Source organism: Ictalurus punctatus, chromosome 2 (genome assembly GCF_001660625.3).
Source record: "Ictalurus punctatus breed USDA103 chromosome 2, Coco_2.0, whole genome shotgun sequence".
In the NCBI taxonomy this organism is placed as follows: domain Eukaryota; kingdom Metazoa; phylum Chordata; class Actinopteri; order Siluriformes; family Ictaluridae; genus Ictalurus; species Ictalurus punctatus.
In genome coordinates this window covers 28,433,256-28,458,014 of record NC_030417.2, presented here as the reverse complement: position 1 = coordinate 28,458,014, position 24,759 = coordinate 28,433,256, and the positions used below count along the sequence as shown (strand labels likewise).

General features: G+C 40.9%; 2 protein-coding genes across 5 annotated transcripts in view; one reads left to right on the top strand and one right to left on the bottom strand.

Annotated features, from left to right (window-relative positions):
• LOC108274279 (retinoic acid-induced protein 1) overlaps window positions 1–4,086 on the top strand; it is a 37,224-nt gene extending 33,138 nt beyond the window's left edge. For all 3 annotated transcript variants that reach the window (XM_017484378.3, XM_017484369.3, XM_017484362.3), the window contains 3 exons: window positions 495–588; window positions 867–916; window positions 2,433–4,086. In XM_017484378.3, coding sequence (XP_017339867.1) covers window positions 495–588; window positions 867–916; window positions 2,433–2,441 — 153 coding nt within the window. In that variant the 3' untranslated portion in view covers window positions 2,442–4,086. The remainder of the gene's footprint in view (window positions 1–494; window positions 589–866; window positions 917–2,432) is intronic.
• A 701-nt stretch (window positions 4,087–4,787) lies between these two features.
• On the bottom strand, window positions 4,788–24,427 carry srebf1 (sterol regulatory element binding transcription factor 1). Of its 2 annotated transcripts, none has more exons than XM_017452596.3 (19): window positions 24,026–24,427; window positions 20,673–21,137; window positions 18,056–18,219; window positions 17,822–17,968; window positions 17,079–17,297; window positions 16,858–16,972; window positions 16,369–16,523; window positions 16,008–16,203; window positions 15,667–15,851; window positions 15,224–15,485; window positions 14,967–15,133; window positions 13,989–14,157; window positions 13,739–13,847; window positions 12,904–13,013; window positions 12,675–12,807; window positions 10,627–10,792; window positions 9,869–10,063; window positions 7,519–7,630; window positions 4,788–6,742 (listed from the first exon to the last, which is right to left on the bottom strand). In XM_017452596.3, exons 1-19 carry the CDS (start codon window positions 24,129–24,131, stop codon window positions 6,522–6,524), a joined length of 3,396 nt encoding a protein of 1,131 aa, XP_017308085.1. In that variant the 5' UTR covers window positions 24,132–24,427; the 3' UTR covers window positions 4,788–6,521. The 2 variants fall into 2 exon arrangements, with proteins under 2 accessions (XP_017308085.1, XP_017308089.1); XM_017452600.3 differs by having other exon boundaries at window positions 20,673–21,110; window positions 24,026–24,426.
• Window positions 24,428–24,759: the final 332 nt, after the last annotated feature.

Genomic DNA, 24,759 nt, shown 5'->3' with positions numbered 1-24,759 from the left:
TCTCTGGAACGTCATTTTATTATCACAAAAGCTATGATACATATTGGATCGCCATTTTCAGAAATAATTTTGCCATGAAAATACATCCTCCTTTAACATCACCAAGGTTCTATTTTTAAAAACCGCATAGTGATCCATATTAGCAGTGCATCAGGCACTAATGGCTACCTTCTCGCTACTAGCTACCAAGTGATTGCCGATACACGTCTGGGCCATACAAGAATGTTCATTAATATAAGCCCCAGAATGAATCTGAAATTAACGAAAAACCATGAGAAATACAAGCTCTTTTATTAATATTGATTGTTTTAAAGTCAAACATAGTTGCTTTTTTTCCTATTTTGAAATGAACATGATACAGTAAACAGCATAATCTAAACAATCGAACGTAGAAATTGAATTGTAGTGATTGTCCATGATCAGAAGAATATATATTTTGAATATAACGTTCATGTACTTTGGAACTGCTTGATTAAATGTGTGTGTTGTTACAGAAATGCTCTAAGTGCCAGAGTGAAGGAGCCTCCATCAGCTGCAGCTGGAAGAGCTGTATTCATAAATACCACTATGTCTGCGCCAAAGAGACAGGTATGGCATTAAGAATACATATAGTATGTATTTGTGTACACACTATACACAAATAGTATGTGTATGAGTTTTTTATACAGTATAAGTTCTTAAGACTTTTTATCTATCCGTTTATGTCAGGCTAATGACGCCACATGGTGTTAATGATGTATAGATTTTCCCCAGCTCTCATTACATAATGCCACCACGTCTATTGACTCGAGTTGAAGAAGCACAGACTTTCAACATGAGCATCTTGTATCACCAATTCTTTTTTCCATTCTCTCTTTCACTGTCAGGCTGCACATTCGATGAAGACACTTTCTCGATAAAATGTCCAAAACACCAGGTAAGTGTCTGAGCCCGTTACAGAACATAAAAGCACATCTTTGATCTGAGAAACATGCCTATTATGCCGTGCACATCAATGGCCTTGCTGAAACATTTGCTGACCTCCCTAACAAAGGGAGTGAATGGAGGTGCAAAGCGCAGCCGCTCATCAGCTCCATCTCCCAGGGCAACAGACAAGTCTAGCAAGGAGCTCGCCCTTATTGATGAGCCATCTCTCCAGCGATAGTCATGCCTGCACAGTGGATGCTAATTAGATGCTCACTGATCTTGGCTTTCTGACACCTATTATCCCCCACAAGACTAAATTAGCATTACGGATACTGTCAGATTTTTAGGGTTGAAAGTGTCGCTGAAGATGCTTTTCTTTGAGAATGAGCCAAAAAAGACTCAAGACATGTAACCAATGACTCAAAATTGTAGCCAGATTTGACTGCTCCTCACTTGATATTTGACTCAGATGTAAATCTAGGTGATATGACTACTACTCAAGGCTGCAAACTGCCTACAGGTTTCCGGCTTGCTTTGCAGTGATAAGCAAGTATGGAGCAAGAGACTGTGCAGGGGTAGAGCGGTAGTTGAAAACCTGGCAACAGATCAAACCTCCCTCCCATCTCCTTTCCCGTCCTACGTCAAAGGACAAAAAGGATGGGAGGGAGAGAGAGTGAGGAGTTCAGAACAAGCTGGAAGCACATTGACTCAGGGATCTAAAGGCTTTAGGTCTCAGCCATGCCAATTTGCTGTTTTAATGAAAGCAAGCAGTAGATATTCCACCCCCATGCAGGTCTCCCAGGAAATGTCTTCCTCTTTTTCTTTTTCTCTGTGCCTACACATACATAGACCCTTTTTCTAGTGGGGGCTTTCGTGGCAGCATGAGCAAAACCCTGGATTACTGCACCATCGGTTTAGACCGGGCCAAAAGCAGTCGAGGCAACAAGGAAAACAAGAGCAGGCCTTTGGCTCGCACCTTTTCAAAGGGAATCGGGGCTGTTCTTACATCATGGCTCGATACAGAGGGAGATAGATCCTGGCCCTTAGCCAGAAGGATGGGTGGATAAGTGCAAAGAGGATGCAAGAGTGAGAAAAGCAGAGGCAGTGTTGGTGCAGGAGGTGGAAGAAGAAGAAATATTGTGCAAAAAATGCTCTGCGCCAGCACAATTAGGGGGCAGTCCTGCTGGGTGGTTGAGGAAGAGCTGGCCAGCTTTGTTGGCCCACTTGGTGCAGTCTTCACATTAGCACAGTGGCTACTGCCTCAGCATGGGCAATTAGAGGGCTCACACCAGGCTGCTGATGCTGATCCAGATGCACGCACGCACGCACACACACACACACACACACACACACACACACACACACACACACACACACACTATAGTCTTGCCCTCTCATAGCCACACTACACAGTATGCACTATGGATATGTCTTATGCATGAAGAAAATAGATAGGTTGATATGCGTTACTGTAATGCCTTTTCTGCTTGCCTATTTTCATTCAACCTGTCCATTTTGTTTGCCAGGCTATGTAATATAGGAGTTCAAAGACTTTTAACAAGCACGGATGTACATCTGCCTGCGTAACACTGAACTGACTGAAACTGAAACTGGCTTCAGCTGAAGCACAAGGTACTGTAGCAATACTGACCTGAGACCAGATCATCTCTGCATCCAAACTACAAGGCCCTGAGCTACCCGCTTACAATCTGTCCCCTGCAGCATCTACCGCCTGCCTGGGCAGCTCCTCTATGAGAAAAAAAATAAATAAACAGGAGCCATTGGTCAAAAAAAAAACCTGAATGTGCCACTCATCCGTTTGATTCCTTTTTTTCCTCCCCAATCTTTCTTTTCTGGAAGGGATGCTATCAGTCGGAGACACCTGGAGGCAGATTTGGCTGGCGGCCCTCTCTAGCGGCCCGAGCCCTGCCACCGTTTGGCACAGAGGCATGCCTGGTGATTTTGAAAGGCATTCAGATTTGAAGATGTCATGCATCAAGCACCCACTGGATGTAATTCAATATCTGCTTACGTGTTATTAAAAAAAATGTACATGGTGTGCTATACAGGTCTAAATATTCTGAAAAAGTCAAAATATTATTTTATTATGATGCTCTTCCAAGATGTATTTTGATGTGCGTTTGCAAACACATGGCACCACTTAGACGGCGCTGGTATCTGTCCAAATCTGTGTTCTCCAGAAACAATGCAGCAGTATGTACAGGTCTGCACCTTAAACAAATTAAGGGCCTTTCTTTACTGAAGACTGTTTCGTTTTAACATTGACGTGAAAGTCACCGGACCTGAAAATGAAGCCGGAGAGAACGACGCTAAAGAACCTTAAATGAAGCGCTTTATGTTCACCACTATGCTGTACGTGACAAACACAATATTGTAGGCTATTTTATGTTACTCCACATTCAGCCCATTACAGTATTACCACAAATGATTAAGTTAAAGTTATTCTTACAATGATTAATTCAAAGTAATTGTGTATATAAGTATTTGCTGCTGTTTAAATGTAAGATGTGATGTACTATTATAATGGTGTATAGTATTTCTTAGAGATGTTTATTTTCTATAAAACAAATATGTTATTGCCTTTAAAATGTTATTAAAAACAATGAATTCAAATGCCTTTTTTCAGAATTGTATTTGTCCACATTACCCATAGGATTTATTGCAATGTTTTGATGTTTTAAGAGATGTTTGGAATGTTATTTGTATTGCTGCCATCAAATACACTGGATTTGTGAACATCCGCCGGTGTCTTTGCCATTGAGATACAACTTGTGGTTTATATTCCCTTCTTGTGCTATTGTGATTCTGGGAAGAAGAAAGAAACAAAAAAAAACAATCCACAGCCATTATCCTCCAAAGATATCTCCAGCACACTACTAAAAAGTCAAAATGACATTTAAAAGCAGATAGAATCAAGGAGCTGATACAGCATCATTGACGCTGTAATGTTATGACACATTATGTCATGTTAGCAATGCTAGCAATGTTAGCATGTCATGTTAGCAAGCTAGTAAAATAATGGCGCTATGTGATTCTCTCAAACCTTGTGAAAGGTTTGCTAGCTGAGTTCAAGTTATACAGTCAAGTGCAAACATTTGCATAGATATGAGATAAAATAAGGACAAAGGAATGTTAAATATTAAAAACTTCAAATAATTTTTAAAAACTAAATAAAATGACTGTTCCCATTGCCTTTAGAGCTGCTGATGAATTCATTCAGATGTCACGCACAATCTTCTTTAGATGAGACAGCAAAACTTACATTTCAAACTTTATTTATTTATTTATTTATTAAAAGAACCATACTCGCTCACTGACTGACGGAGCCCCGTTGGTGAAACACGTGCACACTATCTAGGTAGCCTTAGCGATACTATGGATATTCTGTGATATACATGCATCTTCTGCATTAGTTCACAAACTAACCCATGTCCAACTCATTATGGGATCGTTGGAAAGAGTTGCACACTAGCTCACCTCTGCCATTTTGAAATAATTGGAGAGGTTTATGAAGACCTCCACATTCCAGAACTCACTTCAGGTACTCATTGCAGTCGCTCAGCTAGTTAGTGATCTACGAGATGCACGAGGATATTGACAGCAGCAGTCAGCATGAAAGTTGAACCTTCAGAACCTGAACTGTTTGAGCGGCGTGCACAGACGAGGAGGCGACAGAGTTGAACAGACTGAAGGACTAAAGCGCTGCTGCATCGCTCTCTTTAGGTTAACATGTTCATTATAAATATAAATAATATGCAAGCGAATTACGGGTGGATTTATCCTTTTTTTTTATTTTATTTATTTTATTTATTTATGTATTTTTTTAAGTGTTACACGAACCACACAAGAGATCATACATATATGTTACAAAAGAACTTTTATTTACATTCTCAAGAATAAATCAAAGAGCTGACAATTGGACAGACTGTTCAGATTTGGACTATGAGCACTACACACTGATTAGCATACAGGTCATGAGTCTTTTGCGATACAACCTCTGAAACTTGCCTGTAAATTTAACAAAGAGCATTTGAAACATTACAGTGACTGAAAGTGGAATGCAGACGGGGCTCTCTCAAATAACTTTCGCGTCTAAAAACCCGGGTTTTCAAAAAGGTCGACTTTGTCAAAACAGACTGGCTCAGATATTTTTGTAACCGTTCAATGGTGTCAATCCATCCATACATTTTACCACCAAGTATGTTCAGAAGCTGCGCTCTTCACATAGTAACCGCCACCTCGCTCAGTAGTGCAATCGGACAAGACTCTTCAAGAATGAGCACCCTGTAGAAGTTTTTTCCCCCCACATATATGGGACTAGTCTGGCAGTCAGCTTTATTAACCCCACTATTCTGTTTCTTTATAAAGTGATGTTTTCTGCTCTAGCACTCTGTTCCGATGAAACATCCAAGTACTCCCATTTTCTCTGTTCCTAGAAAATACTGTTCACCCACATCTTTAGACAAAATTATAAATACACATCTTTAAAAATATATACAAAGAAAACACTACAAGAAAAGAATCTTGTAAAGCTGTATACGCTCTTCAATCATGTAGAAGTCAGTCCCAGTAACGGTAGTGCAGATTAGAAAGGTCTGTACAGATGTAATGAAAAGGAAATCTTATCACACTCATCATGCCCCCTAACGCCTAGTTCCCTTGCACACAGATTAAGCCTTGATTTCCTGGCCATGCTGTACCAAACCAGTAGACTCAGCAGACAAAAAAAACAAGTGTCTGAGATACTGCTTTAGACAGAAACACACACACACATGTACATGCACTACCAGATCATTACAGCTGGAGACAAGGATTGTTCTGTGTGTGGAAAGCCAATATTACACATTGAGAGGAACTGCAATGATTCATGTCCAATCACCCTGTAACGCCACTCCTAAGCGTCCAATGCTGCTCAATGAAATGCCATCTAGTGTACAAAGCTGGTGCTTACAAAGCACCTCGTTACAGGAACACTACAACGGCCCATACTGCATCTATATGTGAAACATTACCATAAAGGCGTACTAAGTAATTTTAAGAGAAATCCGCTTAAGGTAGTTTTGAATCTAAAACCCCACACACCCAAAACATGCACAGGCTAGAAAGCCTGAATTCTAGTGTGAATTCAGGATCAACAGGGAAGCAGAAACACATGTATGGTTCTGATTGACTGAATGGTGACCAATATTGGTGTCCATACGGTTTTATTTTTTCTCCCGCGGCAACACAGAGAACAGAGTTTCTCCTCTGAGCCGATGGTTAATGGTCTGCTGCTTAAAACCTGATGAGAACTTTTGCCAAATCTCACAAAACTATTTCTGCATTTAAAATTACTGACCGCACCTTCAAGTAAGATGTAAAACATTAACCATAATAACATCCGCATTTTGTCAGGACAAACAAATTAAATTATTAAATTATTTAAATAATAGCTGTAAAGAAAAAAAATGGAGATGTTAAAAAGTAAGGAAGGGGGGGAATCTGACGTACTAAAACGAGCTGGTTAATTGATAAAGGCCAATGCCTGTAGCCAGAAAAATGTGGCACAGAAAATTTGAAACTGATATTGAGTTTGAAAGTCTTTTGATTTGTCTCTAAGTGGAGGCGACCGTAGTCCCGCTGCCCAGTTTGATGATCATCTGCTGGCAGTCGTGGAGCGTGCGTTTGTCCCCCAGCTTCTCAAGAGTGCGTGCAGCGTCGGCCAACATCCCCACCCTCTGGCCCGGGGCCGACAGGAACGACGGAGGCAGATACCAACACGCCAACATGGCCGCCTCTGCCTGCTCACGCTGGCCTGGCCGTGTCTCACACTCCTCTGCGCACATGCACACACACACACACACACACACACACACAGCCATGAGACACTGAATAGATTTCTAAATACAGATGTATGTTACAATCAATGTTAAACATCTACACATCACATAGGTGGAAAAACACATCTGTACTGAATGAATATTCAGAACATACAAGCAGACACACCCACATATGAAAATAGATTCATTATTGTAACGGGGGACAAGGACTGAGCATGTTAAAGGAATACTCTGTTGTTTTTCTAATTACTGTTCACTATATCTGCAGTCTAATGTTCAGTTGCTCTAGTCCATCATTTAACCTTCCTTCCTGTATGGAAAATCCGTTTACCTACTTATAATGGAAGTCCGGGGGCAGTTGTTGGGGATGTCAATGAATTTTGTGTTATGAATGTAGTCATGTGGGAAAGTGTAAGTAAGATTATTTCTAAATAAATAAAGAAACAAACAAACAAACAACTTTGTACTCCTTTGTGCCGGTCTTAGAAAGATAAAACTATATAAGAACAGTATTGATTAGTCTCTCATGTCTCGTTCTAAGACCAGTTAGACTATAATGCCTGTAGGTATGAATTTATGATCTAGTCACGTATTGAAATTGTTTGCCATCTGCTCTCGAATTCTTTCAGAAGCGAGTCGAGTTAATGGGGTTTCTCTTCTTTCCATAGTACTTGTAAACATCTGCATGCATGAACACACACAATTCTGTGGCTGAATATTTGAAAACAAGCATGCAAACACATCTACCCACGCTCAGCATCTAAGTCCTCACCGATTTTGCCTCCAGGTGTGACACGCCGGCGCAGACTGCGGTCCAGGAGCTGGTGTGTGCGTGTTGGACTTGCTCCTGCCATCAGCCTGGCAGTGGCTTCATGCAGAAACAACTGGTGAGAGAGAGAGAGAGAGAGAGAGAGAGAGAGAGAGAGAGAGGCTTAACAAGCTGGCAGACAGCACACCCATGGGGGTTAATCCTTCCTTTAGAAGCTGACACGTCTCTTCCGCTCTCTACTGTCTCATACTCTTTCATCTTCTATCTAGCACTTTCCCCAGCAGCTCTCTCTGTCCTCTGCTCTGCTACAGTACTTATTAGATTGAAGTAATATAACAAACTGTTAATATTACAATATAATATGCAACACAGAACCTCGATATGAACTATGTGTCAGTAATTCTGTCCTGCGGTGTGATTACAAAAGAAACATATTACATATAAAATCCGTAAGGAACCATACGCAAACAGGTCAATCATGTGTAAATCTGACTGACATCAGTTCCTTTTTTGACGTTAAGACGAGACGCGTCATTTAACTGAAAGTACAGTAAGCTCTGTCTCCGGTCTTTTTCCATTGATTGCCATGCTTTAAACCAATCGTGATTGCTCCTGGCCCCAAAGCTTTTTCATTAGCAAGAAGGCTGCACATTCCTGCATTGAGTCTGTTGCAGTTTTGCTGCTACTGTATTTATAAAAATATAGTATTTAATTTACTGTCACTGTTATACTCTTTACCTGGCTGCTACCACAATAACTGCTAGGCCCACATTTGGTATAAACTAATCTGCTGAAGACTAAATCATAGCATGTTATGTTCACATTTATAGCATTTTTAAATTATACTGTTACTCTTTGGCACCTATCTTTTGCACTACCTGTTATATCTAACAATAGAACTGTGTACTGGTCGGCACTACACGGTCACTTACTGTACCTAGTGTCCTGTTTTAATAGTTACGATACTGTCCTGTGTTTTATCATGTGCACTTTGTGTAGAAATGTGTAGCTCTTATTTAGTTCTATGTCGTCTCGTGGTTTAGTGTGTTGCTTTATGTAGCAGCATGATCCTGAAGGAACGTTGTTTCGTTTAACGGTGTACTGTAACAGCTGCATATGGTTGAAATGACAATAAAACCACCTGAACTTGAACTTAATAATAAGAGCAGCACAGAAGATCATTGGCTGCCCTCTCCCCTCCCTGATGGATATTTACCCCTCCCGTTGCCTCAGCAGAGGAAAAACCATCATTAAGGACAGCTCTCACCCTGGCTCTGATCTGTTCAATATGTTGCCCTCAGGGAGACGTTACAGGTGCATCAGAACAAGGACTAATAGATTTAAGAATAGTTTTCTCCCCAAAAGCTATTACCATTCTAAACACATACATGTACTGATTTCACAGTATATGTATATAGTGTCTCAAAACTGTGCATTTTATAGTCCCCCCCTTCCCCCGTACTATTTATTTATTTATTTATTTATTATTTACTTATTTCCTGTTGTTATATTTATTTATTTTATTTTATTCTTGTTTATTTGATGTACATGTTGGCATGGAACAAAAAGGAGTGGCTCTTAATTTCATTGTACATGTGTATAGTGACATTAAAAGGCATTCATTCATTCATTCAACTTGAAATAACACTACTATACTGACGATACAGTGTTTTCAGAAAACACTATCAATTCTAAACTGATGAAATAATATCAATATCAGTACAAAATTCCATTCAGTTGTCTACCGGATCTAAAATTTTGTTAATAAAATTCAGCACAGCATCTTTTCAAACTGCTGCTCATGCTGCATCACAGGGCAACGTAACACACAGAGTACAGTACTCTCTGCCCATTCAGGAAATAAACTAACTTTCATACATTACTACAAAAATCAATTGCCCATGTTAATTTTTTCTTTTTCTTTTTTTTTTTAAAGACAATTAATTGGAGCAAAACGGAACATAAGCGGGAAAAGTTTGCAAAATCTTGAGGATGACAAATTATGCCTTGCAAGTACTATTTTTGACTAGAATGCTGATGTAGAACTCCACTTCTCACACAAGCCACAGCGGTTAAAAACAGCTCCCCGGCACTCAGCGCTTTTCAGAGCGGTGGCCTATTTCAGCGCTAAGCATGAGGAAAATACCAGCGTGTCAGCATGAGAGCCTCTAAATCACTAAATCCAGATCAAGAGCTGGAATCCGCTCCAACTGTGTCCAGCTGTGGCCACATGCCTCGTCTCGGTATCCTTCATCAGCAGTGGAGCAGCAGCAGATCTGTGTGCTCGTGTATACTTGTGTATTTACAGTGTATGTATGAGTCGCATGTTTGTGTGTGTGTGTGTGTGTCTTACCCTACGCATGGCGGGTCGGAAGCTGTGGGCAAGTTTGCGCAGAGAGCTCAGGTCCTGCTGGAAGCCCTGCAGCTCGGCAGGAGAAGCGGCCGAAGTCGAGCTTTGCTGAGGGGACGCTGGAGAACAAATCTGCTGCTCTCGCCATAGACTGGTGCGCGTCACCAGCAGCAGATCACACAGTAACAACTGCACCAACTACAGGCATAGAGACAGAGAGAAAGAGAAAGAGTCAAGTGTCAAACACAGTTGTTAGCAGTGTCTTTGGATGAAATCAGAAGCAGCATCTTGGTTCTCAAACTAAGTATATGTTTAGTTATAAGCCTAAACAGTTCACTGAACTGTTCACTTGATCCAGACCTCAAGAACAATAATAATAAGAATCATTTTAAAAACAAGAGCAGATAGTGCAAGATGTTTATAATATAGATATTTCAACACAGTTTAAATTGTTGTGTGTGTGTGTTCAATAAATGCTCCATTGAGAGTGGCAGATACCTATGCAGCAGCTCAGCTCTGTGTTGCACTGCAAGAACATTGCACTCTGTTCAGTCACATGCAATGCAACTACAATGCACCACAGCTCAGGCCAAGACAGGACGAGTTCACCTCTAACTGTACATGCACTCATAACTCCTGATGTCCTACTTAAATACACACATACTGTATAGTGAGCGAGTTTCCCCAGGGTTTTTCCACTAGTTATGACTGAGCCCAGCTTGTGTGTGTGTGTGTGTGTGTGTGCGTGTGTATAGCGGTACCTTGTCTAAAGTGCTGCTGTTGCAGTGTGGCCCCAGATTGAGGCTGTCTCTGAACAGGCTGCTGGCTTTCTCACAGTAGCTCAGGCTCAGCTGTCTGTTCTCTGGTTTGGCCAGCAGGGCGCGCACTGCTTTAAACATGTTCAAACAGGCTTTGGGTAGTGAACTTCTGCAAAAAACAACAACACACACACACACACACACACAGAGTCAGAAGGAGGGACAGAGAACAAAGCAGCTCAGACATACGGTGCACTCCAAAAGACCTCGACATAAATACAGAGCTTAAGGATAAAGTGATGTTCTGTTGAAGTGATGTCTGATGAAGTGATGTCTGATGGAGAATCAGCACTGAGGGCATTAACACGAAATCTCAAGAATTACAAGGCCTTTTTGGTTGAACAGGTAATAAAGTCTAAAATGGTCACCAGGATTTTGATGTTGATTTGCCCCTCCTGACCTCCCCTTTTTATTCTCGTTTTAAACAATTATCTTTCCAGACCATCCTGTGGTGTTGGGTTTGTAAAGTCCAATCTTAACTTTTCCAAGCTACTCACAGATTGAAACTGAAGCATTAAGCCATTAGGGCATGCTTTACAGAGATTTTATCATGGGCAAGAGCATCCTTATGATAAAATTATAAAACCCATGATAAAAAGCACTGTGAAGATTTCAATTATTATCACGAATAAAAATTACAATAAACAATTCCTCAGTAATAATAATAATAATAATAATAATATATGTTTTATTTACACAGCACCTTCCCAGAGTTCAAGGACGCTTTACAATACAACAATACATAAACAATGAACAATTGTGGACAAACACACAATGTGACAAACAAAGTGCAACCAAACACAGGAAAAAAAAAAATACACAGTACAGTCACTCAGAAAATGCAGCATAACAGATTAGGACAGAGAACACTGAGAAAACAGATCCATTTTTAATTGGGATTTGACCTCGGAGATGGATGTGATACTGCGAGGAGTGAGAGGGAGAGAATTCCAGATTTTATGTGCTACAACACTGAAAGACCCATGGTTGAAAGACGAAATCTAAGAACAGAGAAAAGTCTGAGCTCAGAGGACCTGAGAGAGCAGGTCGGGTTGGAGGGGAGAAACAGTGCACTGAGACAGAAAGGTGCCAAACCATGAAGTGATTTAAATGTGAGCAGGATTATTTTATATTTTGTGCCAGTAACACAGTAAATGTAGTCTGTTTAGAGTAATCTTTGGTTACTAAGCAACATGTGTGATGCAGTCAAACTTGAGCATGCATAATATATATATATATATATATATACACACACACACACACACCAAGGATTTTACAATGGCTTTGAATGGAGCTCAGCCGTTTTACAACTATAGTTATCCATTTTATAAATCACAAACACTGTATAAAGACTATTATACCACAGTGCTGTCGAATGCTCAATTCTGACTGGTCATAAATAGTTGATTCATTTTCTTTAATGAACTTTCCACAACATTAAATGTAAAGATACATGGATTAAAAAGTATGTCGTTCTTTAATTAATAAAAATGTGTTACGGACACACTACCCTATCGCTGACTAGCTTTCTATAACAGCACTCTGCCATCAGGTTTATTCCTTTTACATAATCAGTGACAAGATCACAAGATTCCGGGTTGTGACTCAGTGGTATGGTGTTTTATTCGGGGAAGATTTTGAAGTGTTAGTGGTTTGATGATTTGGATGATACAGAGGTCTCTCACATTCTCAACATTGGTTAGGATGCATCCATTTGTAATGTGCCCCAGACTTAAGTCACTTTTTAACTGCTAAATATAAATACAATTAGACAACAGCATCAGTCAATGCTGATATCAGACTTTAGCCAACTAACTTTAACTAAGTTATGTTTCATTATTTGAAGAAGCCAATAATCATGATCATGATTAGAATAAGATTCTATCTCCCTAGTAAAAAGAGGTACATATAAATTTTCAAGCACTGATATGCACGCGTGTGAGTGTGTGTGTGTGTGTGTGTGTGAGAGCGAGAGAGAGAGAAATACGTACTCGTCTGACTGAAGACTGCGTGGAAGGTGTTCCACCGCTGGATACAACCTCTCTGCCGCTACGTCATCTCCTTGCAGCCAGTTAATAATCACCACGGCAACCGACGACCACCATTTTGAGTGAGGGTCACAGCCTAGATGCCAAACACACGTACAAAAACTTCAATTAACCTGACTGATAAAAACATGTCACTCTCGGCTTTGTTGAAAATAGCTGACGTGTGACTGACCGGTGATGGTGGCCATGTTGGAGCCAATGGCGAAGGCCTGTGTGGTCGCTCCTGCAGCGTCAGAGGCGCTGTTCAGCAGTTGCAGGTACTCCAGGGCATCCGAGTACTCACTGTGGGACAACATATACGATTCAAACAGCATCCACACAACACCACACACAGCTATGTGTTTACACCTTCACACCGAAGAACATGTGCACGTACGTATAAGCAAACAGTGCCTATCAAATTCATTAAAAATTGCATTGAATTTTAATACTGCATAAACCACAGCAGGCATGAATTTATTTAACCAAAACGCATCATTGTGCTCACACATCATGTTAGAATTCCAGTAATTACGACACGAAGGCTTAAGATTCCACTCGGCCAATATTAGTAAAAGGATAAAGAATGTCTGTAAGACATGTACAGAGTTAAATCCTGGCACAGGCAAGCTGCCACCTTTTTTTTATTATTATTATTTATATATTTATATATATATATATATATATATATATATATATATATATATATATATATATATATATATATATATATATAAATGCAACATCACACACTGTTGAGTCAGAGCTTTCTGAAAACTAGTTAATTACTAGTTTGAGTTGGACGGGAACGTAAATTGGAAGCTTGTGATATCTCTTGAATGTGGGCTCTTAAACCTGTGATGTTTTTTTCTTCCCCCAATAGATAAACAAAGATGAATATCCAATCAGGGAAACTTGTTCTGATAGCCCTAATACACCTCGGATAGAAAAGCGGGGAGTAAAACGCTGAGCTCTGGAGTGCAGAGAGTTAAAAAAGAAACTGTGAAAAAGAGCTTGCCGTGACTCACCCTTGTCCCTCGTTGGGGCTCTTGTCTCCGCATGGCTGAGCGACACAGTACAGAGCCTTCTCCAGCAGGTGCTCCCTGAACGCCTGAGTCACCTGAGCTAGAGGATCCACTGAAACGAACACAGAATATAAACAGAAGTGTGAGCCTTTATAAGTGCACACTTCACAATACCTCGCCACCACTGAGCTATAGATATCAGGCTGCTTTTTTGACTTTACCACAGAGTACGATGAAATATAAAAGTGCTCACCAGTGTTTCCAGCCTGGCTATAGATGCTCTCTTTAGGGGTGCTGCGTACAGACCAATCACCATCCACAAAGAAGCGATGGCCCAGAGGGTGGCAGAGCCACTGCATGGCAGGAGGAACACTGCCACTGGGGGACAGACAGGCCTGTCGAGCACGACTCAGAAAGCCACGCTACAGAGAGGGACAAAAGGAGACATGGACAGTCAGGGACAAGGAGAGAGATGTGAATGTCCCACAGGCTGCGTACACGGTGTGTGCAGGTGTGTCAATACAAAGGAATTTGCTCTAAATGTTGATACTGAACGCACGGTTTACATGCACCCTTGTTAAAAAAAAATCGGTTTGCATATACGTTATACAAACCAAATTCACGCACGTGCACGGAGGGACAGCGAGTTCAACACGTGTGCATCGGCCTCACAAATTCGACCTCACGTTCGTTTAAAAATCTCCGAAAGCTTTGTCCGTTTGTATTGTGATTATGCTGCAAATGCACAGAAAGTACACAAGTATTCAGATGCAAATGTCTGGTGTCTACTGATTAGCGTTTCGATTAGTATTAACTAACGATCTGTATTCTATTAAATATAATATCCTCCATAAAGCCCCAGGATGCCTCAGTGGGTCCAGACTTACTGTACATTCCTCTACATTTCTCTCAGGGACTACACACCTCTCCTGTGTGTTTTAGCGTGGTGTTTTAATGAATAATCCATGCTAATTACTGAATAATATTCTTTTAGAAGAACAACTGAATAATAAAGTCAAGTGTTTAAGGGGTTAATCAGACAGAAATGTCAAATAGTTTATTCTGTTCCACTTTAGCTTTATGCATTTTTTATTAAATCTGATTATTAATGGATGATTAGCCTACACAGACTGTTAACACAGACAGACAGACACAAAGGGAGAGTGAGTCAGAGTGTGTGTGTGTGAGAGAGAGGGGGTGGGGGTGAAGAGAGCACAATGAGTGTTCTTACAGAGGTGATGTGTAGCAGGCGGGGCAAGCTGGTTTTTACTCTCAGGGCAGCGGAGACGTAGATCTCGGCCAGTGTGGCCACAGATAGACAGTCTCCAGCACACTCGGCTAGATTCACCGCACTCAGAGCCATGTGCACTGCGAACAGGTGACTACCGCCCAGCTTCCCTACAGACACATACGAAGCGTTCAGTCTCAGCAGCACCTGCATGAATATAACAGGATATCAGCTATGTGCTAAGACTCTCTCTCTCTCACCGGTCATGTGCAGCTGGTGCAGGCGGTGATAGACGAGGGCAGCGTCACGGCTGCTCTTGCGCGCATCCTCCTGCAGGGGGCGATCTGCACGCAGAGCTCCAGCCCTGCAGGCCAGCCAGCGGCCCACCCACAGCCTCTGCAGCCACAGACGCAGGGTGGACCAGAGCACAGCACACGCCAAGTCCAACTGAGAAGTGGGCAGAGGACGACCAAGAGCTTTCAGACATGTCCACAGGTTCTGAGAGGCCTGGGCAAAGTCTCCCTGCATAAAAAGGAGGAGAGGAAAACAGACAACACTGGAGATTTAGATAACTGAGTGATATTAATGGCATCAGATCTAATTAAATTTAATAAAATCATTATCACGAGTATTAAAATGCTCTCCCTACCAGATCTAAACAAGTGTTTCTGTGTGTGTGTGTGTGTGTGTGTGTGGGGCTCACTCTGGCCAGGTCGAGGTCAGCCTGTTTACGGTGTCTCCAAAAGAGGACGGAGGATTCTGAGTGTGGTCTAGTGACAGGCTCTCCGTACACCAATAGCTTAATCAGAACACCAGCTACCAGAACACCATTTAGCATCCACACCAATAGAGTGGGCAGCATCCAGTCCATCCAGCCCCACGAATCAGCTGCAGAATACACACTCCATAAGTGCTGATAGTGTATGTCAAAGTGTACGAATCCGCATATCCAGTCTAGTAAAAGCCTGACATATATCGAAACGGTAAATAAACGAGACGGCACTTGATTTCAGAATTCATCCTGTATGTTCCAGGTGACGGTACCTGCGTTATCAAATGCCAGCATGGTCCTGCCAGTTCCTGAGTGGCCTGGAGGAACAGCTTCTCCAGTCCTGCTTTGGCTCCCACACATCAGAGATGCCAGCGGGTTGAAAGAGAGGAAGAGGAGGGTGAAGGCACACAGAGCCATCCGTGAGCGGTCCAGCATCCCTCCAGCAGCCTTCTCAGCACTGGACATAGGCTGTAAGGGGAACAGAGCAGAAATCATCACTGTACTGTTATTCCTTCAGACAGCACTGCTAATCCGAAAGCAGTCACAAGATCAACACTGTCTAAAAACAAAACCAAAAGATCCTCTTATCGATGGAACATTTACAAGGCTGAAAAACCTAGACAGACGTACTACCTTGCTGTCCTCTCCCATGGGACTGTCAGGCTCCGAGTCGCTGCTGCAGTGAGAGAAGGAGCCGCTGGGTTCGGGCGAGCCGGCGTCGGAGGGTGGAGGAGTGGGAAGTTCATTCTTCACGTCCACCTCCATGGCCACCAGGTCTTTCAGAGACTCTGTACACAAGCACAAAAACAGCAGGCTAAAGTTTATAGTATGGTTTCATGTTTAATCTGACTATAAAAAAAAAAAAAATTCTTCAAGTTATATTTTTCTATTGTTTGTAGAATGAAGAAGACTGAAGCAATATAACAAAGAGCACACTGGCTATTTAGCAGCTATCATAGTTTTTATTTTTATTTTTACATGTATGCTTCAGCCTTTTTTAGCCGTTAAGACAGCCATAGTAAAGACCTGGTGGTGGAACCAGAAATTGAGGCACAAAAGCAGCTATTCTCTTTACTTCTGAAGCATTACAGAAGTGCATGCATGTTACGTCGATGGACTCACTGTTCTTTTGGTTGGCCATTTTGAGAGCCAGGTTTTCCTGCTTTAGTTTCTGGTTGGCCTGCTGCAGGTAGCGGATGTAGTCGATGGCTTTCCTCAGCACTGCAGATTTATTCAGCTGGAACACAGGCAGGGAGATTCATTCACCGACTGAAGCCCAAATGTCTGGAGAAGGCAGGATACACATTATATTTGAACAGAAAAGAAGGCAGTAGAAGGCAGACCTTAGCCTCTGTGCCAGCCACCAGGTCTTTGAGCTCGATGATCTTGTCGTTGATGGAGGAGCGGTAGCGCTTCTCGATGGCGTTGTGTGCTGTGCGCTTCTCGCCTTTTTGGATCTGCATACCTGGCTTGCCGCTGATGGCTATACGATTGATCGGCAGCTTCTCTGTGTCCACCATGACTGGAACTGTGGTCAGGATAGTCCCGCCATTCATCAGAGCCTGAGAGAGAGGTAGGAAAGTGACAAAGTGAATATAAATAAAACACCAACCAACAATATGGAAAACAACATGCTACACAGTAACATACAGTGGATGAAATAATATAACATACTATTAACACATCATATGTTATTATTCATTAATAAGGTATTATACAATTTGTTATAATTATTTATGAAAATGTATTAAACTTCACAGCACTATTTATTACAACGCATTATGTATTGTTAACAATATGCATCATGAGTAGCTAATAGAAAATAAAGTCTCTGTCTGTTATTCATAGTTTATTGCTCTATGCCTATTGATTAGTGCAATAAAGTTCACTTTATTATTCATGGTTAATATCTAGTAATAGTGAAGGGAGTGATATAATCTACTGAGGTTTCTAGAAAGAGTGGTGAGAAGTCTTCTGGATTACAATACCGATACAAAGCATTGGTATACAAATGCTACAGGATATTGTTCGCTTTTGTTGTAATGAGTAATAAGTGAGAAACTGGATGGAGGTTCAGGAGCGCTACCTGCAGTGAGGTGCTCTGCATTGGAGCTGTGGATGTAACCAGAGAAGTGATGCATGGAGATGCTACTGTAGTTACCATGGACACGTCCGGCTTCAGGGTGGTGAGGAGGAGAGAGTCTGCTTTGATGAATTGAGACTGCAACAAGACCTGCGCGCGCACACACACACACACAATATTAAATCACATGGTGAAATACAGAACTCAGTAAACATCACAGCATGTATTCACACTTACAGGAACTTGCTGGACGTGAGTCTGTGCTGGAGGACTGGAGGAGGTGGTGAGGATGGGAGATGTGGACAGACTCTGGACCTGAGCCTGGACGGCAACCGGCTGAACGCTCTGTGGAGAGCTGGCAGCAATGGGCACGGGCTGGGGAGAGCCCTGCTGAGGGACTACTGCAAATTACAATTTAAATGTTATTCCTTGTAAAAAAAAAAATAATAATAATAATAATAAAATAAATAAACAGATAAATCAATTATTATTATAATGTAATTTTCACTTTATACTCAGAAGAATTATAAGATTACATTATATTTTTGGATGTAATTTAGCTGTACTACAGTACGCAGCTTCTATTATTTAAATTATAACCTACTTAAGGAGCTCAAATAACCTAACTGGCCAAACACCAACATCTCTATCACTCCACATTTGGGCTTGTAGAGTGATACATATTTATGTTTTACAGTTAACAGTAGCATTGTCCGAATATTTTATATATGGGCTTAGCAGCTTTACCCTTTAATAAAGCACTCACCTAGAGTCCCATTAGGATTCAAGAGTTTCATTGTAAACAGTGTAATTAATTTCACAAAGATCTTTTCTCATTTAATTGCTATTCTGTATTATTTGGTTTGGTCTGCAGTAATGATAGTGATTAAACTGTAATAAAACCTAAACTCCAGATGCTGAAAAACTGCCAGTGCACACCCTACGGTCACATACAGCACTGGAGCTCTACCGTTACCTCTACCATGGGGCTTTTATTAAGACCAGTAGCTAAATGAATATTATGAATATGTTGGGCAAAACCCTTAGCTGAATCAGATAGTTAAAAGGATGAGGTAACAAGGCAAATGACCTCCAATGCTCTGAATCAAACATTGTACAAAATGTAATCAGTGCAAACAAATAAAGTGATATTCAGGATCTAGAATCTATGAAATATGGCCCAAGATGTTTCAAAACACATTTTCCATATGAACTATACAGTTCTCAAACACAAATACTGCAGCACTTTTTAAGTCATTATAAAAAGTAATATCCTGATAAAGACTAGTGATCTGAAGCCAAATGTGAATTATATGTAGTTGTGGGCCACAGGTGTCTGAGCAGTTGTTCTATTGCATATTGTGGTAATAAAACTCACAATAAACATGCAATATTAAGATAATCAAGCCACAATTACTGCTGATAAGAAATCATGCACATCATATAAAAATCCAACTGAACATTACATCTTCTCTATTTGATGACTAATACACAATGAATGCATCTCACGTTACATTTACCTCAGTCATATCAACTACAATGATGACTCAGACTGTGATCAAACTACGTGTCTGTGTACCTTGACCTGTTCTGTGGTCTTTGGACCATTTTCCAAGGCAAGATTGAATTTGACCTACATAAGAATAATTACTAATTATAATTCCTGAGATTTATATCATTCTTTTCTAGGCACTCAAAGCGCTTTACATTTTAAAAGCATTACGTTATTAACAGACTGCCAGAGACTCACAGACAGGTACACAGAGGGCAATACACTGATGGTCTGAAAGCTAAACACAGTGGCTTGATAGCAATATGGAGCAAAGGGCCACTCCACCTGCCTTCCTTTCTAACATTTTGTTTTATCACAGGAGTGTCAGATTAGACAAGAAGGTGCTTTCTCCTGTCCTGGTTTTTACAGACCCAAAGTCAATTCAGTGTTTCATAGAAACAACAGTTATAGCAGATGTACTGGAGAAGCGACTGACCAGCCTCAACAGCTGCTACAGGACAGGTAATTTACATATAAATGATGTACCAGTCAAAACTTTGGACACACCTACTCATGGAAGGGTTTTCCCTTTTTCTTTTTTTTTAAAAAGACATTAACACTATAAAATAACATGTAAAGAATTATGCACTGACCAAGAAAAGTGGTGAATAAATCAAAACTATTATACATTTTAAAATCTTTATATTGGCATCTTCTCGACCAGCTTCATGTGGGAGCTTCAGAATGTTCTGAAACAGACCAAGCTCCTCACTGCTTCTACTAAGTTTGAAGTGAAAACAATTTAATTTCATGAAAAAAACTACTTGTTAAAAATACATTTTGATTCAGTAATAAAGTTACACATGGACATTAACTTCAATATTAACATTGGTCTTGGAAACAAATTCCAACCATAAGCCTTTAAGAGAATGAAAAACACATATTTATTGTAATCTAGTGTGTCCAAACTTTGAACTGGTAGTGTATTTGTGATTATTATATTTTACACCCATTGTCAAGTTCAACTGATAAAAGGAACACGTACAAAACAAGAAATGAAAGAATCAGGAAAGATGGAATGAAACACTTCGATGGTAATTGCCATTACAAAATGTAATGCACCTAGTTATTACTCAAGCTAAATGTAGTAATCGAAAGGTCATGATTGGAGCTTCATGTTTAAACAGAATAGTAAGATCTTAAAAATGATTACCTCTAATTGCTAAACAAGATTTTATTTGTGTGATTTGTTGATGAACATCATTGCTGGATGATGTAACTTGATCTAAAATCTAGGATATTCTACTACAATCTCTCAAGCTTAATGTTTAAACATAAATGATAAAACTAAAGCACCCATACCAGTGAATCCATTCTGGTTTGCGTAGTTGGTCACAGGCTGCTGAGGCTTTAAGGTGAATGTAGGGCTCTGGGGAGCCTGGCTTGGTGGGTGAAGCACAGGTTGAGCTGTTTGAGCTTTGGGCTGCTTCACCTGGCTTGGGGTGACAGGTGGAGAGGTCACCTGGGGGGAGGGAGGTTGCTGAAAGTTTGGGGCATGGAAGGTCTTGTCTGGGGTGGCAGAGTAGCGGCTGACAGGGGGACCCAGCAGAGCGTCCAGATGTGGGCTGTTGCTCAGGATGGACGAGGTGGAAGAAGAGGTGGAGGAAGTGCGGGAAGTGGGAGCCAAGCTGGAAGGAGCCAGGGCTGAAAGGTCATTCGTTGGAGCTGGTGGTGGAAAGGAGGTGTGATCAAACAAGCTGCTAAACTCCATCTCCTGGTTGTGGATGAGCTGGAGCATGTCTGGGAGAGGTAAAAGGGAGAGGCAAGCTGTTGAGAAATTGTGGTTACTATAACATTAAATATTCACTCGGACTAGTAAAACATGACTTCATACATATACACTGTATGGCCAAAGGTTTGTGGACGCCTGACCATCACAACCAAATGTGGGCCTTCCCTAAATTTTTGCCACAAAGTTGGAAGCACACAATTGTTTAGAATTGTTGGAAGCACACATTTTAATTGTTTAAAATGTCTTTATATGCTGCAGCATTAAGATATCCCTTCACCGAAACTTCTTCCAGCATGACAATGACCCTCTGCACAAAGCTATGTCCATAAAGATAAGTTGTTGAAGAACTTGAATGTACTGCACAGAGCCCTGAACTGAACCCCACTGAGCACATTGGGGATGCACTGGAGCATCAAGTACATCCCAGGCCTCCTCACCCAACATTAGTGCCTAATGTCATTAATGCTCTAGTGGCTGAATGAGCACAAATCCCCACAGCCATGCTCCAAAATCCAGTGGAAAGCCTTCTTAGAAGAGTGAAGGTTATTATAAAAGCAAAGGAGGATCAACTCCATTTTAATGCACATATGGGCATTGATGGTCAGGGGTCCACAAACTTTTGGCCACATAGTGTACATATAAATGCAATTGTATAACCAAAAAAAAAAATGCTAGAATCTTCATCAATTTTCAAATTCTGTATGATACTTCCAAGTGAAGTTCTAGTACAAACATAACCAGAACTACTGCAAAATGTAAACAGTTTACTGATCACTGGGGTAGGTAATGTTGGTTTACTGCGTAAAGCTAGGAGCCCACTAATAGCGCAGGAACACATTTCACATTCAGGGCACAAAGACAGGCTGGCCAAGCTCATTAACTTTCTCAAGCTCTGTCACAATCAGACGAATACTCCAAGGAGGAATTATTTCAATGCAGAATTCCCAAGTGCTGTGGCATTTCAGGTGCCTTGCAAGAGAGCTTTTGAAGAGTCACATGTAAATTATTTAAGGTTTCATTTCAAATGAAGCATTAGCTATTAGTCTGTCAAAAAATGTCAAACTAAATTAACATGATTCTCCCCTACTGCAATAAGTAGTTCATACTACATACAGACAGCCAAGTTATCTGAAGGTTAATCGAGTTGTGACCTAAAATGGACTTGCTTACTTGCTTCTGTCACTTAAAATAGTGGCAGCCATCTTGAAGCCAGAATCATTTCCTTCCTCTGTACATAGTTTAGGAGGCATTGTGGTGCAGCAGGTAATGTTGCTGCCTGATAGTTTCCCCAGGGCCTTTAGTTAAATCCTGATCTCAGATTTCTGCCTGTGTGTCTCTCACCTGTCTTGCCATGTTTGTTTGATTTTCCTCTGGGGTCTCTGGTTTCCTCCCGCCTTTCAAAACATATTGGTAGGTGGATTGGCAACACTAAATTGTCTGTAGAGGGGTGTGTGTGTATGTATGGTGCCCTGCAATGGACTGGTGTCTCATCCAAGGCATATTCAAATAGTGTTCCTGGGATATTCTCCAGATCCTCTTTGACCCTGACTAAAATACAGCTTTTACTGAAGCTGAATACATAGAAGAACATTGTTTGCCACCTCAAGCAATATCTGTACCCTAGATTTTATAGCCACCGTTATGATTGATATGATAACAGTGTAGTTTCATGTTGATTTACATATTTATTTTATTTTATTAGATTCTGTACTTGTTAGAAACATTAGCAATGTAGGTGCGAAAGTAAAGCAGACACATCTTGGCTGATTAGGTATATTTGGCATAATGGAAGAAGTTGTATACATTACAATTTCCCTACTGTTTCTTAAAAAGATACCTCAATTCACCTCATTAATCTGTTTATTATTTATGCAACCTACATGCAGGTTATATTTGCATGTATTGAGCATGTCGTTCACACACAGGTCTGTGCACAGCCCTGATAGGAATCTGTACACCACTGTTTTGGATGAGGTGATCGCTCTCGACCAATCAGAGAGCGCGCGAGCTCAGCATTAAAGTAACACAGGCGGTGGGAGGAGCGCGCGCTGAGCTCTACAGACAACGGGTTACTATCGGACACTGGGGTTACTCACGGTTATCCAGCTTCATTGTGTGCAACGGCTCGCATTTTAGAAAGACAGACATTCAAATGTATACTCAAAAACATTATACGTTCCTCACACCATACCAAAATACAAATCTTAAACGCGACATCATTTTAAAAAAATGACCATCAGGTACACAAATTATTTGTGCATTAGAAATAAAATGGAAATTATTCAGATTGAAATGATAAACGCAGCGTGAAATCGGATGTCTGAATTGCAGAAATGATTGCAAGGAGCGATGGTGTTTAACTACCCTGACACAGTAAGGGGAATGAACGGAAGTAACCTCTGGTGGCGTCATGCGCGTAAGTTCGCGGGGGCGTGGCCACGACAACGCAACTTATAACTCAAACAATGGCTACACATGACACAGTTCTAATTTCTAATCGAGAAACCTTTTTAAAATCCAAACGCCAACTGATTTATTAGTGTTTCAGAACTGATATATAGACACCCTGTGTGTACAGGTGCATGTGTGCTCACTAATATATGGTTCTGTATTGCAATACTAGGCATTGTAGACAGTCACGAGGTGCTTATGCATACGACCCTTCCCTTCATAACGCATATTAACCACAATATTTAGATAAGGGCAAGCAAAATAATCGCATCAACAGTTAAAATGACAACATGTACGTTATAACGTCCCTCCATGTTGTTTCTGCATTTGTCTAAGACGTGTAATTGTCTGCCAGGCTGACTTGGCTTGATCAAGTCAAAACACACAATACATCTTTGACTATTTATTTAACTAATCACGATTAAAATGTAAATAAGTAGGTTAGGAAACTGACTCAAACAGCTCATCTTACCGTCAATGTCGTTCAGCAGAGCTGTGTCAATATCACTTGGATCATTTAGGGATAAACTTGGATCCAAGCTATCCAGTGACGGGTCGTCAAAAGACAAATTATTCATTTTCCCGCAGATCCGCTTCTCTCCCTACAGCTGACTTGTATAATATTCAGATCCAAAGACAATGCGTTATTCCATATAAACTCGAAACTTCTTGCAAGTAGAACCCGACTGTATGTACAGGTACATTTGTTTACAAACAGACTCTTCAGACTTCAGAAAAATCCAACTTTGTTTCTAATCTGTCAACATCATGCTTGCTGCCATTTCCACACTGGCCCACAAGACAAACTTGCCTAAACAGAGTTAACAGTCTAAACAGTCGCGTGCTGACGGGACGAGCAAACCCAAGAGAGACCCACGCGCGAGTGACACTTCCTGCGACCAATCAAAGTGCAGCTCTCTGTTACGTCACGTTTCCCACGCTACCTTCAAGCATGTCAACGCTATTCCAATGATCTTCATGGGTTAAATTGCAGGATGTTAGTTTGCACTAATTGTCTCGCTATGGAGCAACGACTGTATCACGTAAATAGATATGAAGCTTGTTTTGGATTATTTGTCTCTGATAAAAATGTCTGGTTTTCTGACCAGGTCCTACAGTAGCATTATACATATGATCCTAACCCGTTATGCCAAGTAATACACCAACACGTCGGGAAATGTACTATTTTTATTACTATGATTATAA